General features: G+C 53.4%; 7 protein-coding genes across 7 annotated transcripts; 4 read left to right on the top strand and 3 right to left on the bottom strand.

Annotated features, from left to right (window-relative positions):
* Positions 1-15: 15 nt before the first annotated feature.
* SCP_0801160 (Uncharacterized MFS-type transporter) lies at positions 16-2,148 on the top strand (the record flags this gene model as incomplete). Its single annotated transcript, XM_027760710.1, has 8 exons — positions 16-427; positions 482-657; positions 713-767; positions 823-1,067; positions 1,125-1,317; positions 1,370-1,437; positions 1,495-1,825; positions 1,886-2,148. The coding sequence occupies 8 exons, from the start codon at positions 16-18 to the stop codon at positions 2,146-2,148; spliced, it is 1,743 nt and encodes a 580-aa protein (XP_027616511.1).
* Positions 2,149-3,162: 1,014 nt separating this feature from the next.
* Positions 3,163-4,684, top strand: SCP_0801170 (FAD-dependent monooxygenase OpS4; the record flags this gene model as incomplete). The annotated part of the gene is made up of 4 exons (XM_027760711.1): positions 3,163-3,858; positions 3,912-4,030; positions 4,093-4,222; positions 4,274-4,684. 4 exons carry the CDS (start codon positions 3,163-3,165, stop codon positions 4,682-4,684), a joined length of 1,356 nt encoding a protein of 451 aa, XP_027616512.1.
* A 1,197-nt stretch (positions 4,685-5,881) lies between these two features.
* SCP_0801180 (hypothetical protein) lies at positions 5,882-6,415 on the top strand (the record flags this gene model as incomplete). Its single annotated transcript, XM_027760712.1, has 1 exon — positions 5,882-6,415. One exon carries the CDS (start codon positions 5,882-5,884, stop codon positions 6,413-6,415), a length of 534 nt encoding a protein of 177 aa, XP_027616513.1.
* A 352-nt stretch (positions 6,416-6,767) lies between these two features.
* SCP_0801190 (hypothetical protein) lies at positions 6,768-7,809 on the bottom strand (the record flags this gene model as incomplete). The annotated part of the gene is made up of 2 exons (XM_027760713.1): positions 6,768-6,772; positions 6,861-7,809. The coding sequence occupies 2 exons, from the start codon at positions 7,807-7,809 to the stop codon at positions 6,768-6,770; spliced, it is 954 nt and encodes a 317-aa protein (XP_027616514.1).
* A 713-nt stretch (positions 7,810-8,522) lies between these two features.
* On the bottom strand, positions 8,523-10,040 carry SCP_0801200 (FAD-dependent monooxygenase OpS4; the record flags this gene model as incomplete). The annotated part of the gene is made up of 4 exons (XM_027760714.1): positions 8,523-8,936; positions 8,986-9,115; positions 9,171-9,289; positions 9,345-10,040. The coding sequence occupies 4 exons, from the start codon at positions 10,038-10,040 to the stop codon at positions 8,523-8,525; spliced, it is 1,359 nt and encodes a 452-aa protein (XP_027616515.1).
* Positions 10,041-11,378: 1,338 nt separating this feature from the next.
* SCP_0801210 (hypothetical protein) lies at positions 11,379-13,843 on the bottom strand (the record flags this gene model as incomplete). Its single annotated transcript, XM_027760715.1, has 7 exons — positions 11,379-11,407; positions 11,595-11,724; positions 11,806-12,045; positions 12,110-12,117; positions 12,173-12,210; positions 12,266-13,439; positions 13,636-13,843. The coding sequence occupies 7 exons, from the start codon at positions 13,841-13,843 to the stop codon at positions 11,379-11,381; spliced, it is 1,827 nt and encodes a 608-aa protein (XP_027616516.1).
* Positions 13,844-14,535: 692 nt separating this feature from the next.
* On the top strand, positions 14,536-16,461 carry SCP_0801220 (hypothetical protein; the record flags this gene model as incomplete). Its single annotated transcript, XM_027760716.1, has 7 exons — positions 14,536-14,699; positions 14,746-14,824; positions 14,886-15,424; positions 15,480-15,627; positions 15,675-15,886; positions 15,945-16,253; positions 16,341-16,461. 7 exons carry the CDS (start codon positions 14,536-14,538, stop codon positions 16,459-16,461), a joined length of 1,572 nt encoding a protein of 523 aa, XP_027616517.1.
* Between the last annotated feature and the right edge of the window lie 493 nt (positions 16,462-16,954).

The raw sequence follows: 16,954 nt of genomic DNA on the forward strand, positions 1-16,954 counted from the left end.
GTTTGGATGCAGACCATGAGCCAAAGATCCCAGAGCGAAATCGCTACCATTGACTTACCGTGGGATGACCGACTTGCAGAGCCGCAGGAAATTGGCCTTGGCGGAGATCTCACTCCCTCATCCGAGGAGACTATTGGAATTCCAACCATTTCTCTTACGCATGACCCCAATCGTGCGGATCTGAGTTTCCCGTTCGGAACCACCGATGTCGGGCGAGCTGGATTTACCGATGAATATCGAACTACGTCGCGAACGGGTTATATTCCTGCCGACCTTGCACTTCGTCCTATTCCCACTCATTTATCCGTAATACCGGATGAGCTGCAGGATCCAGAGAAGGTTAGGAGACTTCAAAGTGTGAAGTTGGTTACGTGGTTGAAGAACGATCCCGAGGATCCCCGAAATTGGTCGAATGCTTACCGGTGGTGTACGTCGTCGCTTTGCATCGTGCTTTTGTGGAGCTCTGATTTTTTTTGTGCAGATCTGACTGCCGTCTGTGCATTTTCTGTCGTTGGTGCTGCCTTTGGGAGTGCGGTCGTGACCGGCGACTTTGATGGACTCGAGAAAGAATTCCATGTGGGAGGAGTTGTCATTGCATTGAGCGTTTCTCTTATGGTTTGCGGATTTGGTCTTGGCCCTCTTGCGTGGTCGCCTCTCGTGAGTCTCTATATATCATGGACTATGTCAAACGTCAACTGACCGTATTCTTCAGAGTGAACTGCTCGGTAGACGGCCAATCTGGATAATTCCAAGTATTCTCTATGTCAGTAAGTGCTCGACTTCCCGTCTCAGTCTTAACACCACCTGAACACAATTACCCAGTATTCAACATTCCGTGTGCTGTCGCCCAGAACATCCAGACATTACTCATTTGCCGTTTCCTCTGTGGTATATTCGCTTCATCGCCGCTTACCTTGGCAGGCGGCACAATCTCAGACATCTGGGACAACAATGAGCGCGGATTTGCAATCGCGCTATTTGCCGCGGCACCCTATGGTGGGCCTGTGCTTGGTCCAGTCATCGGCGGCTTCGTAGGTGAGACTGTTGGCTGGAGGTGGTTATTCTGGGTATGTAATTTAATACTCATCTTTGGGTTGCATTGTCTTGACAAACGGTGCCTGAAGGTGAACATGATCTTTTCCGGATGCTCCGCGGTCCTCATCGCGACAATCCCCGAAACATTCGCTCCTGTTCTCCTGCGTAAACGTGCTGCACGTCTCCGGGAGAAAACGGGAGACCGCAACATTACCACCGAGCAAGAAATGTTCAGTGCATCGTTTTCGCAAATGCTCGTCGAGACCCTCTTGCGACCGTTCCGTAAGTACAACCCTGTATTCACATCTGGAACTGTAGCCCAACTATCTCATAGAAATGCTCGTGACTGAACCGATTCTCCTGATGATGTCCCTTTACATCGCTCTCATCTATGGTTTACTTGTGAGAATCTCTATATTAACATTCTACCACAGTGGCTGATCCCTCATTTCTACCTAGTACGCATTCTTCTTCAGCTTCCCTGTCGTGTTTGGCCCAGGAGGATATGACTTTAATAATGGCTTGACTGGACTCACATTTCTCTCTGTTATCATCGGCCTGCTGATTGCACTCGCCGTTATGCCGCTTGTCGAAGAAAACTATCACGCGCGTGCCGAGGCGAAGGGCGGACATGCCGATCCTGAAGACCGGCTGGTAGGCATGATGATTGGGTGCTGGTTCGTTCCCATATCCATGTTCATCTTCGGATGGACGAGTCCTCCTGCAGTGATGCCTGGAGGCGGCAACTGGGTTGGGCCATGTATCTCAGGGATCCCCTTCGGTTTTGGCAGTGCGTATTCCTTTGCTTCTTCATCAAGTCTTTGCTGCTCATCGCTTCTGTGCATGTCAGTGGTGATCATCTACTTCTCCGCGAATGCGTACCTCATCGACGCCTTCCCTGGCTATGTCGCATCCGCGCTTGCAGCAAAGACCGTTATTCGTTCAGGCTCTGGCGCCGCAATGCCGCTGTTCATCACTGCGATGTACCACAACCTTGGCAACGGTTGGGCTGCGTCTGTGTGGGCATTCATCTCTCTCGGCATGATTCCGATCCCATTCTTGTTCTACCGACATGGCAGAGCCATCCGGGCTCGCTCGAGTCGCGCGGCGTGAGCTTGTGGGACCTATCACGAGCTGTCTTCCGTGTAACGTCTACCCCAAGCTGTTTCGTATCACCATTCTACTGGCGTGAGAGCCGTCCCTGTTGTTTTCAGCAATTATCGCATCTTATCCATTTAAAGAATCACACATGTATACTATTGTTGCATCCCGTACATACAGCACATATAGTACCTTAGAAGTAATAGAGTCAATGGTCTCAACTGTTTGTGTCAATTGCAATCATGTTTCGAGGTAGCTGGGGGTCTACGAGCGAAATATCGGTACCGATGAAGTATCGGGGAGTTGAACGTTGTCCAAATACGGAGTTGCGAGTCGGCGCGCACATCATCTATTAAGGGAATCTTGCGCACTGGATCCGCGACGATCGTGCTGATCGGTATCCATCTGTCGTGTAACTCGACGGATCTCATAGTCAAGTAACTTCGTCTTTGGACTGAGTATTCGTACCCTCCGGTCATCATAGATACTATTCATAGACAGAGAAGGCTGGTACTGGCTGAATAGTGATATAGATATCTTCCCGGTCAGATACAACGGCCTCCATCCGATATCGTCAACTTGCCGAAGGCTGGAAAGGGCTTTCCATTCTCAGTGGTGGGAGCCTCCCGTATTCCAAAGCTTATTAGATGGTGCCGCGCAGCCTAATGTCGCACTAAGACCGAACTCCTGCCTTGACAAGTCTCGTTGGTTGGATGTGTTCTATCCATGGTCCATGGCACGTCACACCAATCAGACAGAAGGACATCGGCACAACTGATGGAAACCTCCACAGTCAGCATAACCGCTGTCACCACACGATTGGACGGAATGACAAGCCGACGGGAAAATACAGAAAGCCTGGACTCAGGTGACTCCCATGATGCATCGTCAGTATCTCAGCTCAGCATGCAGACTGCCAGAAGTCATCATACAGTCAACGGAGGGTATACCTATACGCCCGCTAGAACATTCTCCCACCATGATATACCTCCTGCATACCTAGTAGGTCTTCAGTAATACCCGCAGATGGATGCCAGCTCGCCAGTGAGCACTCGCAAGGCAGAGTTACCCCTGCACATTCTCATTGTAGGCTGCGGCATTGGAGGTCTCACCGCTGCACACTGTCTCGGGCTGGTCGGACACCGGATAACCATTCTCGAGGCAGCAGAGGCATTAGGGGAAGTCGGCGCAGGCATCCAGGTATCGCCCAACGTCACTCGCCTGCTCACCCGCTGGGGTCTCGGCCAGGCACTTGCAGAAATTGCAGTGAAGCCCGAAGCAATCGTCTTTCGCAGGTACTGCACGGGAGAGAGGGTAGGGTACTCGAAGTGGGCAGAGAAGATGGAGATATTCGGCGCTCCGTATTACCACATCCACCGCGCTGACTTCCACAAGTTGTTGTTCGACCTCGCCGCGCCGTACATGACACTGCGCCTCAAGTCCACGGTAGTTGCTGTTGACCCGGATGAGCCCTCGGTCACGCTCGCGTCCGGGGAGGTAGTACGTGGGGACCTCATCGTAGGCGCAGACGGTGTGAAGAGCTTCATCCAACGCGTCGTGCTCGGACATGTGAACCCCGCGCAGGCGACCGGTGATGCGGTATACCGCGCGCTAATCCCGACGGCACTCATGATCACGGATCCGGATCTGAAGCCGCTCGTAGACACGCCAGAGATGACGGGTTGGATGGGCCCACGGCGACACATCATGGGCTACAATGTGGTCGGTCTTCTCTTCCTCGTTCGTTAAGCTCACATTGATGTTTTCCACCTCAGCGCGCGAAGAAGGCTTACAACCTCGTCATGGCACATCCGGATGACGGTTCCGTCGAGTCGTGGACAGCGGAGGGCAGTGCAGAGAAGATGCGCGCGGACTTCGCTGACTTCGAGCCCCGGTGCGAAATCCAAATCCCATGCTGTAAGACATCGCGCAACCTGTTAACCAATTTCCTGGTAGAATCCAGAAGATGATGGCCCTGGTCAATTCGACGCTGAAGTGGAGGCTGATGGACCGCCAGCCACTGAAGACTTGGATCCACAAGTCTGCGCGCGTTATTCTCCTCGGCGACGCGTGCCACCCGATGCTCGTGCGTTCTGCATTATTCGCATGCGGAATTTGCCTACAACAACTTTTACAGCCCTATCGTGCGCAAGGGGCTGCGATGGCCATCGAGGATGCAGCAGTACTCGGGAAACTGCTGTCTCACCTATCATCCGTGGTGCAGCTCACGCCTCTACTTCACGCGTACGAAGCCCTGCGGCTGCCACGCACAGCAGCGACGCAAGCATCCTCTCGGCTGAACCAGACGATCTTCCATCTACCCGACGGACCCGAGCAACGGGCACGCGACGCGGCGATGCACACGGCCATGGAGGCTGAGCTTGCAGGGTCGACTACGGATAAAGGCGACGGGAATCCGAACCAGTGGGCAGACCAGAATAAAAACGAGGCACAGTTCGGGTATGATGCGGAAGAGGTTGCGGAGCGGTGGTGGCGAGAGGTGGGGGAAAGGGGTATAGGCGCACTTGAGGTGCAAAGCAGGCTGTAAGTCACGTCTGTGCCTCTCATGGCAATGTAATACCAGGATAAGTATAGCAGGATCAGTAACATGCTCTGCGCGAGGCTACAAATAATCCCATCTAACCTTGACACCCTTAAGCTTTGTCAGTCAACAAGTCAACACCGCCGGAAAGCAAGATTGTCTGCAAGAAAAATCAGTTCATAGATAAGTCTTGTCAACGGACAACTATTTAATTCTTTCACTATTCAGTGAGATGATACAAAGTGCTCACCAGATACAAGAGCAGTCGTTCAGAAAACGCTCAAGTATCATGCATTCTACTCATCTTCACGCAGCTCTGCGAGGGAGAAATACAACAAGTCAAGGGCATGGAGTTCAGATAGCTTAGTCTCGATAACAGCATGGTAGACTCACGTCCAGGATCCACTGAGGATGGCTTGTAAAGTCCAATTTGAAACGACATAGTCTTGAAGCTTGAGGCCTTGAGGTATGCAAAAAGGTCAAAAATGGGGATTATTGCCTGCCATGATCACTTTCGGATCCATTGGGCCACGTTGCTTGCGGCAATAACGTGAAATTGATGTTGCTCATAGTGGGGGTTCAGGGTAAAGATCGTGCCCATAGGGTCTCTGAGCATATCCACGCTGGGGTTGCTAGCTTCGTTCGCTTCCTGGCAATTGATAAAGGTAAGGAGGGAGAACCTTTTTAGCTTTGAACACGCGGCCAAATTATTAGTGAACCTGTCAGTCTGGCCGATCTGGTGTCAAAAAGAAGTGAATGTAATCCAAAAATGGTTTCGTGCCACTGTGAACCGTCCTGTGAATCAAATTTAAATACCACATACTAGCAGATAGTCGGTCCGGCAGCTTCGACAAGTCGCGCGAGGGCCATCAGACCACCCAAAACATCAACGAAATCCGCCGTGGCCGTGTGCAATGTCTGTGTAGAAGAGAAGTCCCTAAAGCTCAGGTACGATAGGCTTCACCGTTTCTAAGTTTTGACCGGGTTCAACCCAGGTAAACCCTAGGGGCAGCCCTAACTCATTCACCGTATCTCGTACTCAGGGTATTTACGGGTTAAACTCAGGCTCGCTCGAGGGTTCAACGTTCAACCGTGTTTCTAAACCATTGTTGAAACTGAGTCCACCTGGAGCTCTGGCTGTGTATCTTCCCCTAACTAGAGGCTGTACTTGAGCCTAAGTGCACTCTACTCCCAGTACTTACAATGCTGGCCAATCTGCTTGCTTTCCTCAATCCCTCGCGCTCTCGCCACGACTCCTTCATCCTGCTTATCAGATCGTCTGGAGTTAACTGCGTTCACCTCGTTCCGGAAGAACCTGGTGTCGTTGAACAGTTCAGCGCGTACTCGGGTAGCACCAATCGTCTTCCTCCCCTCTCCCGTACAGTCACATCCATCCAATCTGGCGAGCCACTGGGCGAGCTCGAGGTCAGGGTTACGGAGGGCGAGTCGCTACCAACCGCTGTGCAACGGCTGAGCGACCACGTCAGAAGGGCTTACGACGCGGGCTCGGCAACTGTTGGAGTTGACAAGGTGGCGGAGATTGATGCGGACGAGGCGAGGTTGCATCAGTGCGATCGCGCGCTGAGACAAGGATTCCGTGCCATGGCTGAAGAAGGGCGTGGCAATGACGGGGCGGGAGCTGCCCCTGTGAAGTACACGGTCGAACTGGCGCGCATCTCGAGATCGAGGCCAGGACGCATCTGGGACGACTCGATGCTGACGAGCTTCCCGCATTGAGCACCCACTTTTACTTAGTTAATGAACCGAGGACAACTGATATGCATCATCGCCTATATACTTTACGTTTTTGTTGTATTACTATTTCCGCTTTTTGTTTCGGACGAGAACTCGCTGCAAACACTGTGATCAGACGATTGACTCCAGTGCGTTCAGCGTTTGCGAATGGACGCTCCAATAAATATTCAACTGACTACGAGGATGAGCCGAGGCGACCGTGCCAGACAGTTTTGAGAGCGCTGACAACAACCGACCAAAGAATCTAGTCTCAAACTTCAGTTCTGCTAAAACAAACTGGTTCGGTCTTCCTGCGATCTTCCTAACGTTGAATCATTCGCAATGCTCGCGACGTTTAGCCTGCAATCGCCATTTGAGCCATTCAGGTCCGCCCACTAAACACGTGCTTGGAGAGTGGACAGCAAGCACAGAGAGAGATTTCACTCACAGGTAGGGATCCCACGATCGTCCGCGTCAGGCTCGAATGTCCATGCGCAGTCATCATCCAAGCCTTGAGCATATCTCTCAACGTCTACCAGGGCCTTCCAGCGCGCAAATTCCTCCTCTACATTGGTTGTCTCTCCGCATCCCCTTTCCAGCACTTTCTCCAGCACTTCCAGAAGCTCCACTCGCCAATATGGCAGATGGCCGCTGGAAAGCCTGGCTGCGACATATTCGAAATAGCTCGGGACTACATTTGCGTCTTCCCAGTCAAGAAGGCCGACGATATTGAGTGTGTCTGGTTCCACAATAATATTGCGATCAGACGGGTCTCCGTGAGTAAGGACGAAGCGGTCCGTCACGACCAGCTTGTACTGCTGCTCGCGCAAAGACTCCGCACGACGTGCGTCCGCCACATTGCCTACGATCGCTCGCGCGCGCGACTCGTTCCATGCCTCCAGATCAGAACAAAAGTCGTAGGCAGAAGAGGCAAGCACTGTGGGGAGAACGTACGGCCTGCGACCTGGTCGTCCGGCGTACTCGAACGAGGGCTTTCGCATCGCCAGCAACACGTCACACAATTGGTTCTTGATAGTCGTGCGCTGTGAGGCGGAGATATCGTTCCACAAAGTGCTGAGAGGGACTCCTTGCACTCTGTCCGATAGGATCGCGCTCCCGCTGTCGGGTATCTGGATGAAGGCATGCACTGTCGAGATGGTGAGAGTGCCCTCGAGGACGCGACGCGCGAGGACCGTCATTCGGGCCTCACCCTCGCTGCCGCCAACCTTGAGCAGACGCGCATCAGGGACGCGGTAGAAGTGGCGACCGATGATGGGGATGGTGGGGCCTTCGAGGCGGGTCAAGTCCGTGCGCATGTGCGGTGGCGGATCCCATGTTTCGTTGGCGAATTCGGGCTCCCAGTCAGCGCTCACGAATTGATGGATGTCCCTTGACATGTCGCATCCAGGCCGCAGTGGGCTGAAGCTTGAACGCTGTGAATATTGGGCAATTCTGAATCTCGGCTCCGGCGCAGTGAATTACGTAAGCAGACGCGATCACGTGCATCGCGTTTTCCGAACTGAACCAAATATATATCTCTTGAAGATCCACCTTCCGCACTATATGTGTTCAAGTTTATATTGCCTCCTTATAATAATAGGTAAGCAAGATTTAACGGTCTTCACTCCAAGACTTATGATACTGCAATTGCATAAAGTGCGAGCTCACCGGTTCAGGGGATTTTCTAGAGTCCCATAGTACATGAGATGATGCAAATGAAGCGCGGTGCGATCAAGCGATACCCATGTTCAGCCAAGGACTTTCAAGTAAGTGTCTGCCCGACCTTGCGCACTGAGCACTCACACCGCGACATGGTTACAGTGAAACAATTCAACGCCATTAGGAAGGGAAGCCACCTACATCATCGCCTGTGATATCTATACGTGAGTTATCGTACATCTAATAAAGCCTATGAACGGATCCAGACACATCCTGTCATCTCTGAGCCAGCGGAGTAACTATGGAGAACATCGAAGAAGGCGAATGGACGAGTAGCGGAAGAAGGCATAGGCAAAATAACCATCAATTATACAGGACATCAAGAAAATTCATAAAGAGTGAACACTGCAGCAGCAAATCAGAACAGAGATAAGAAGAAGGTAACAAATGCTCAAAGTCGCGCCTCCATCTTTGCCTCAAGCGTGCCCACCTTGCGTTCTCCGACCTCACGCCACCACTGCTCTGCAGCCTCCTCCGCATCGTAACCAAACTGGATCTCATTCTTGCGCTGGTCAGCCCACTGGTTGGGGTTCCCCTCGCTTCCCGCGACCGACCCTGCAAACTCTGCCTCCATTGCTGTACGCATCGCAGTGTCTCGTGCCTCTTGCTCTGGCCCATCGGGCAGGTGGAAGATCTTCTGGTTGAGTCGCGACGATGCCTGTGTCGCGGCTGTGCGTGGAAGTCGCAGGTCTTGATAAGCGTTCAACAGCGCTGTGAGCTGTTCCATGGATGACAGGTGAGAGAGCAGCTTTCCGAGTGTAGCTGCGTCCTCGATTGCCATCGCGGCACCCTGCGCGCGATATGGCTGCGGAAATCTATATTCAAATGCTACTGCACGAATGTAAAGGACCTACCAGCATTGGATGACATGCGTCACCAAGGAGGATGACACGCCCGGACTTGTCGATCCAAGTATCGAGCGGCTGACGATCCATGAGACGCCACTTCAGGGTGGAATTCACCATTGCTATCATCTTCTGCACCCTATTCACGAGGTTCTTCAGCCAGTATCACACATCTCGCTGCGTTGAACACATACCGGGGCTCGAAGTCAGCGAAGTCTGCACGCATCTTGTCTGCGCTACCTTCGGCCGTCCATGACTCCACGGAGCCGTCGTCAGGGTGGAGCAGGACAAGGTTGTACTCCTTCTTAGCGCGCTAGATAGCGAGGAACGTCATTCTACGCCGCACAGGCGACTACGAGAACACCTACCACGTTGTACGCCATGAGGTGCCTCCCGGGCGCCATCCATCCCGTCATCTCCGGCGTATCCACAAATGGCTTAAGGTCCGGATCCTGAAGCATGAGCTCTGTGGGAATGAGTGCGCGGTACGCAGCATCGCCCGTCGCCTGCGCGGGATTAACGCGCCCGAGCACAACCTGCTGGATGAAGCTCTTCACACCGTCCGCGCCAACGATGAGGTCGCCGCGCACGACTTCCCCTGACGCGAGCGTGACTGAGGGCGCATCCGGGTCCACGGCGACCACCGTGGACTTGAGACGCAGCGTCATGCTTGGCGCCGCGAGGTCGTACAGAAGCTGGTGGAAATCTGCGCGGTGAATGTGGTAGTACGGCGCGCCAAACGCTTCCATCTTCTCCCCCCATTGAGAATATCCGACTCTCTCTCCCGTGCAGTACCTGCGAAAGACGATCGCTTCGGGCTTCACTGCGATTTCTGCCAGCGCTGGCCCGAGACCCCAACGGACCAGAAGGCGGGTGACATTGGGAGATACCTGGATGCCTGCACCGACTTCCCCTATTGCCTCTGCTGCCTCGAGAACGGTTATCCGATGTCCAGCCTGCGCTAGACAGTGGGCAGCGGCGAGTCCGCCAAGACCACAGCCGACGACGAGGATGTGCAGAGGAAGCTCTGCCTTGCGAGCGCTCGACGAAGATGGGGTGTTCATGTGAAGGGCGTAGTGGAGGAAATGCGGGGCTGACAGCCAATGGGAGGTATATAGTCGTGTGGAAGAATATTCGGCCGAGCGTATAGGGTATACCCACTCCCCCTCAAGCTGCTTTCTGTTAGGGATGGGCGTTCACTCACGCGGAACGCTTAGCACGGAGCCTGAGAGTCACCTGAGTCCTCATTTACCTCCCGTGCCTCTCATCGCGCCCAGTCTGAGACATAATGCGATGCGCTGTGGCTGACAATCACAGTTGTTACTAGCTCTTGTATGCCTGTGAAGTGATGTGAGAACGTCCGCGGAGGAAGGCACGTCGGAAGACGTTAGAACTCACCGTCGGTACCGCCCGTTGCACTATCTGATAACTATAGAGAAGCACCCCGTATGATCTCATCTGTCGAGTCTGCGCGTTAAACTTTCTGTCACTTCGTACCTATGCAGCCACTGCCACTGTCACCCCTATGGCATGATGGTGCAGCGTTACTCTAACGGCTTACACCTCGCCGTGAGACAACTGTGTCATTCCCAATGCTCATAGATCGCTGCGCGTGTGGGAAGGCTGCAGCGTGCGAAGTGCGAAGTGCGAAGCATATTCTGTTGCTTCCCAGGCCTCCTCACGCTCGCTAGAGTGGACGGAAGTCACTAATAATTATCGCTCTTCCCCGGCTCCTCGTGCAGTTGAGCTTCGCCGTTCCTGTCAGTCAACGCCCGAATATGACCGCTCCGAGGCCCTTCTGAAACAAATCACAACCCGTCAGCTGTCCAGGAGCAGTCAAATGGACGTACCCACTCGCCGGTACGCCATCCTTGTAAGTAGCAGTCGTTCACACTTAATCAAGATTCATGATCATGATACGTTATGCCGCCGGGAATATGGTTGATGATCAGGTGTGAAGTTGAGTAGGTTTGATGACAAGATGGGCTTTGAAATTTGAACTCTGATTGTCGTCAACAATCGGTAGTTCGAGTTGGAGCATAAGCAAAACAGGATATGATTGAGTGTCATGGATGCATATCAACGATACACCAAAGATGTACGAACGAGTGGGAACTTTCTAAAGCTGACCAAAACACATCCCCGAGCACGTGAAGGAATGGAACGTAGAAGACGACCACGGAGGACAAGAACCTATTCTCTAATCAAGCGCACGTTCACGCACCGACGCCTTCTGCCACACCGACAAGCCCGATGGACATTCTTTAGACGGAAGCACGTCGCCTTGGGTCAGCTGGACAGTCCACGGTTCATATCGATACCCTCAGGTTTCGGCAGAATGTCCTGGCAGAAGTGAACACCCGAGCCTTGTCGGAATAAGTGTATTCAGAACCTCAACCTGTTCAAGCAACCCTCCACGCCCAGAACGCTCCTGTAGCAGAACGAGGAACATCAGTATACACCGCACGACACAGTATATCCACGGGCCAATCACAGTGCGAGAACACAGAAGTTATCGTGGACGAAAGAGCACACAGCAACGAGACGACGAGCCCGCAGCATTTACTGTTAAGTCGCCGGAATGTGGGGTGACGATAAGTGAATGGTATGCTACTCACCTAGTGGGTCGTCATCCTCGTGGAATGCACCAGTCCACATCCCAAGTACGCCCATCGCCGAACCGACTCCGCCAACCTGGATTGCCTCAGAGACCCATTGGTCTGTGTTCGAGTCCTCATGTGACGAATACTGCACATCACGTATCCATCAGTAGGATCAACGTCAGTGAAAGACAGATAGTGACTGGGGACGTAAGACAAATGCACTGACAAGGCTCCACCGAATGCTGCCATCTGCGATCGTGGAAACTGTTCCATGGATTTTGCGCACATCGTCATTTACCTCTGGAACGCCGACCCAACCTGCCCCACCCATTTCGCCCTCCACTTTAATCGTTGGGCGGTCGACATGAGTAGGAATTGCGGGAGGGCCATAGCCCACAATGCGGAGGCGCAGTGGCACAATTAGCATCGCCTCCTCCAGGTCGGGATCATCAAATTCTCCAACGTTCTGTCGTGCGATGAGACGCCATCTTAATCAGTGGCCCGAACATTCCAGGAATAGCTGCGCTCACGTTATGATCTAACGTAGGAAAAGTAATCAGTATCAGTATGGAAGATACGACAAGGAGACATACTTATGAGATCTGTGTAGTCAAGCCAGGATACGCAGCGCCTGAACAGCGAAATTAGTCTTTAGCTAGTGTCACTTAAGAGTGGAGATAGCTCACCTCCAAACACCCTCAACGCCTGCCCAGTCCCACCCTTGCACTTCCTCGTCTCTCACCTGGGTCGCCTTTCCCTGAGCTGTCACATCTTCCTCAGCGGGGTCTTTCCCCTCGGTTGTATGGATCCACGCGTATTCGCGGACCCCATCCCACTGACACAGCTCTTCGACGTTGTCTTGTGCAGGGCCTTGCGTGCGCATGTTCGCCTCACAGATGATGCGTGCGGCAGCCAGCCACGTCCAGTCTGGCAAGAGCTGTGCCGCGGTAGGCTCGCGTCGCTTCCTCAACGGCGCGGAGAAGTCCGGCTCGGGCTCAGAGGGTGGCGTCGCAGAGGACTGGCGCCTCGGGTCGTCCATCGGCACGAAGTCTGAGTCGGACGAGGACGAATCGAGGTCCGATGGGTCAAGCATCGTGTACAGCACATTTCTGTCGGGATTTGCGTCTGCCGATGGAGAAGATGATGATGGTGGAGGAAGAGCAGAGGGCATGACAGGGCGGAACGGGCCCCAATGCCTGCGCCGTTTCAGATAATTGAGATCGTATACCCGCTCGCGCGCACGGTAGCGTGCGCGTTTCTGCTGCGCGTCGACGCTCATATCTAGTGGTGCTTGATTTGCTTTTTTGCGAGATTTACGCTTGGCTTTACGTTTAGTAGACGAAGAGGTACTGCCGGATTCCGGCTCTTCCTGTAATTGAGGCACAGGCATGAATCCAGTGCAACAGATCAGCTGGCACAAGGCTTGTGCTTCTGGAGTCACGAGCCACGTTTCGTCGAAAAACTCCCCTGACACTTTAGCGATGATAGAGGGGGGCAAGCCACGCTCGAGCGTTGTGCGCAACCATTCCACGTTAAGAGACGGGCCATGGAATGCAGGGAGGACGATCAACGGGGTGTGCTGGTGCGTATAGGGAAGGTTATGTGCGTGGGTGAGACTGTGCAGGTCTTCAAAACCGTGCGGCGAGCTTGCTGGGGCACTGGTCTTGATCACAGAAAGCAGTGTGTATAGAAGACGTGCATTCTCCGCGGGTGACGTGTCAGGCAGTTCTGGGTGTTCGATCGCTGTCGTGCGCGAGCGCAACGCGTGTGGCTTTTGCACGGGCAGCAGGCATGTATGCGTGCACAGATATCCCGCGGCCCAGGTCCGTCGCTTGAACTCGGATCCCCAATCGAAATCCGCTACAAGGGGAAAAAAATATCGAACGTCAGTTCCCGCCAACCCACAGCTCCAGAAACTGAAGTGAAGATGGAAAGGATCGTCTCGCAAAACAAGGTAAGCACACAAACTCAAAGTGGTCAACATGCAGGCTTAGAAATGGTCAGCCAAATGACACCTTCAAATACTTCCAAAGTGTGCCCAGAAACAGATGCTCACCAGTGTCAATGTAGTGACATGCACGTGGATCATCGAAAACAGCGAGGAACACCTCACGCCATAACTGGTGATCAGATGTGTTATAGATAATAGCACGGATGGTGCGACATGTCTGGGCAAATGCAGCAATGGTAGTTGGGAAACCAGCAACTACAGTGTTCACCGCGATGGCTTCAATTACTTCTGGAGGGAGGACTAGGATTGACATGTTCTTCAGGTGATTGTGGGTCGGTCCCAAGCAACTACTTTGCAATCAGTCAAGAAGTAAGACTCTGTGACAGTGTATCAGTATCGAAGTCAAAAATCTGTGAAGTAGAGGTAAAATTGGAATGACCCCCCAAACCGTTGGCTGGCATGTCGGACTTCTAGGTCCACGCTGCACGACCGGTTGTGGACCACGGAGATTTGCCAGTATACGTGGAAGACAGGGAAAGTCAGATCGACTTCCCTGCCCAAGTGCGTGAGCCGTGGTGCAAACATTACCACGACTGTTGCCACACGTATCCAACGATCATATTTATGCGTGCCCGAGCAAGATGATACCCTTCCAGCCGTCGTACAACATACCCACTTGATGTGTTTGCGTGCATCTAGGACTCACCGATATAGAACTTGATAACGCCTATTGGCTCAATGTCCCCTGTCCCCTGCAAACGTTAAAAAAATCAAGAGAATAACATCGACGAACGCCATTAGCCTACTCACAATACAGTCAGCGGCTGTGCAGTTATCTTCGCAGACCGCACGAACAGCGATCGAGCTGAAGGATCGCGTGGATATGGGAGTAGAGGACCTCAGAGACCAGTGGTCCGCTATGTCCGGGGTCCCACCTTGCGTAGCTCGCAGTAGTCGACGTAGAGCAGCCTCCCACCATCATCTTCAACAGCCTCCACCGCGTTGATGTCGACGATGCAGACCTTCGGGAAGGGCATCGTCCGTGTGGCGAAGAATTACACCAAAGGTTATTCGGACGTGCAGGCCAAGGTCCGCGACGCCACCTCGAACGACCCATGGGGCCCCTCGGGCACGCAGATGAACGAGATCGCGCAGCTCACTTATAATCAGTATGTCAGACCTATACTTCTCTTAGTTTGCCCTGACTAGCGATAGGAATGATTTTATTGAAATCATGGAGATGCTAGACAAGCGCTTGAACGACAAGGGCAAGAATTGGCGGCATGTCTTCAAGGTAACACCCTTCCGAATTTTGCACCTTCCTACTCTCCAGACGTTGATGGATGTTTGACCAGTCACTCACGGTGCTCGATTACCTGCTGCATGCCGGATCCGAAAACGTGGTCATCTACTTCCGGGACAACTTATATGTTGTAAAGACTCTCAAGGAGTTCCAGTATATCGACGACGACGGCAAGGACCAGGGCGCGAATGTACGACAGAAGGCAAAAGACATCACCAACCTTCTCACGGACGAGGGCCGCCTGCGCCAGGAGCGCCGCTCGCGTGCCAGCATGCGTGACCGCATGCTTCGCGGAACCAACGACGGGTTCGAAGATGAGGACGAGAACTCGCGCAGGCGCTCGCGTAGTCTTCCTCCTAGATCTTCTGGTAGGCGGCAGACGAATGGTGGTGGGCAGGATGATGAGCTCCAGCGCGCGATCGAAGCCAGCAAGCGCACTCTCGCCGAAGAACAGCAGCGCCAGGGTGGGCTCACATCAGAGGAGCGCGACATTCAGGCGGCCATACGTCTCAGCGAAGAGGAGGAGGCGCGCCGTGCGAAGGCGATCGAAGAGTCGAACCAGTCGGCGCTATTTGACGAGCATGCCCAATTGTGAGTTCCGATGGCCGTACGGTTCCGCCTGCGTACTCAACTTTCTTCTGTGTAGAAACCAGCTCGCAAGTTCTTCCAACCCGTTCCCGCTTGTGGACCCGTCGACACAGCAACTTGGTGGCCTGCAGCCACAATTCACCATGCAGCCACAGTTCACGTCGTTCAATCCGTACCAGCAGCAAGCGCAGCAAGAGGCAGCTCAGGTATACCCCACTTTTATTGTGTTCTTCATTCGTTGACGTGACCTCAGGCGGAGTACATGCGACAACAGGCAGAATGGATGCGCCAGCAACAGGAATTGCAGGCCCAGCAACAGCAACAGCAGCAGCAACAGCAACAGCAGCAAGCCCAACAAGAGGAGTGGATGCGGCAGCAGCAACTCCTGCAGATGCAACAGCAGCAGCGGCAGCAGCTGGGACTTGGCGCACCGCAGGGACTGCTGGCACAGCCGACCGGGTTCGGGTAGGTACCGATGACCCGCCAATATTCTGCTCACACTCACGCGTACTCGCATCTACAGCTCAAACAATCCCTTCGCTCCAGCGCAGCCACCTTCCCTATCGACGTCTGCACTTCCGTCGTTTTCTCATTCGCTCACTACATCACCAGCGCCGCAGAGTGCCAGCCCGTCGTTCAATCTTCAGGGCACCTATGCAAACGGCGCTCCAGCAACGCACGCGTCTCCACCACCACCATCACGTTCCGCTCCCCCAGGCCGACAGACGATACAGGTCAAGACTCGCGCAGACGAGGAACATGCGCATCTCGCGAACCTGTTCGCCAACCGCGACGATGGTACCGACACTTTCGGCAACTACGGACAACTGAGGTACGTAGTATCTCATCACACTCCGGTGTCGCGATTTCTCCGAACAGGCGCTACTCAATGCTGTGGATTCTGACGCAACTTCAACAGGTACGGCCAACAAGCCGCACGTTTGGTTGGTCAGCCCACAGGCGCTCTCCAGTCCAATCACAACCCATTCGCGTTGCAACAGCAGCAGACAAATGCCGATCAACCCTTCTTCTCTATCTGATATCCTGCTTTCATCGTCTCTGTTCGGTTTTGGTTTTGGTTTTTTTCCTCTGACACACCCTATCTACTTTCACTTCTCTACCATCCCTCCCGTCTGCGCGTCCCCACCGAACACCTTATTCCATATGACAGACACCAATACCCAGCCACTGTCCTAGACACCTATGCACCCTGGTCGTGGGCGGTTCTCGTCTGATGACTTCTTCCCTGGTACCCGTTTGCCTAGACTCGTCAATGTATAGTATTGCTGGATGGATCGCGGAGGGGAAGAATGGCACGCTAGCCAGGGGAAAAGTACAATGGATCGCTCTTCTGTTACTGTACGTCTACTTGCGAATTGTTGAAGTCGAACGTTGATTATTATGTGTCCGTTTCTTCCCGTTGGGTGGCTTCGTTTTGCGCCAAGTTCCAGCTTGCGATGTGCTAATAATGATGTTTACGGGAATATGACCACGAGTGCTCAAGCGTCGAAGGCTCGTTGGGTCAAAGGCGTC

The sequence above is a fragment of the Sparassis crispa genome, assembly GCF_003851025.1.
Source record: "Sparassis crispa DNA, contig_000007F, whole genome shotgun sequence".
In the NCBI taxonomy this organism is placed as follows: Eukaryota; Fungi; Basidiomycota; class Agaricomycetes; order Polyporales; family Sparassidaceae; genus Sparassis; species Sparassis crispa.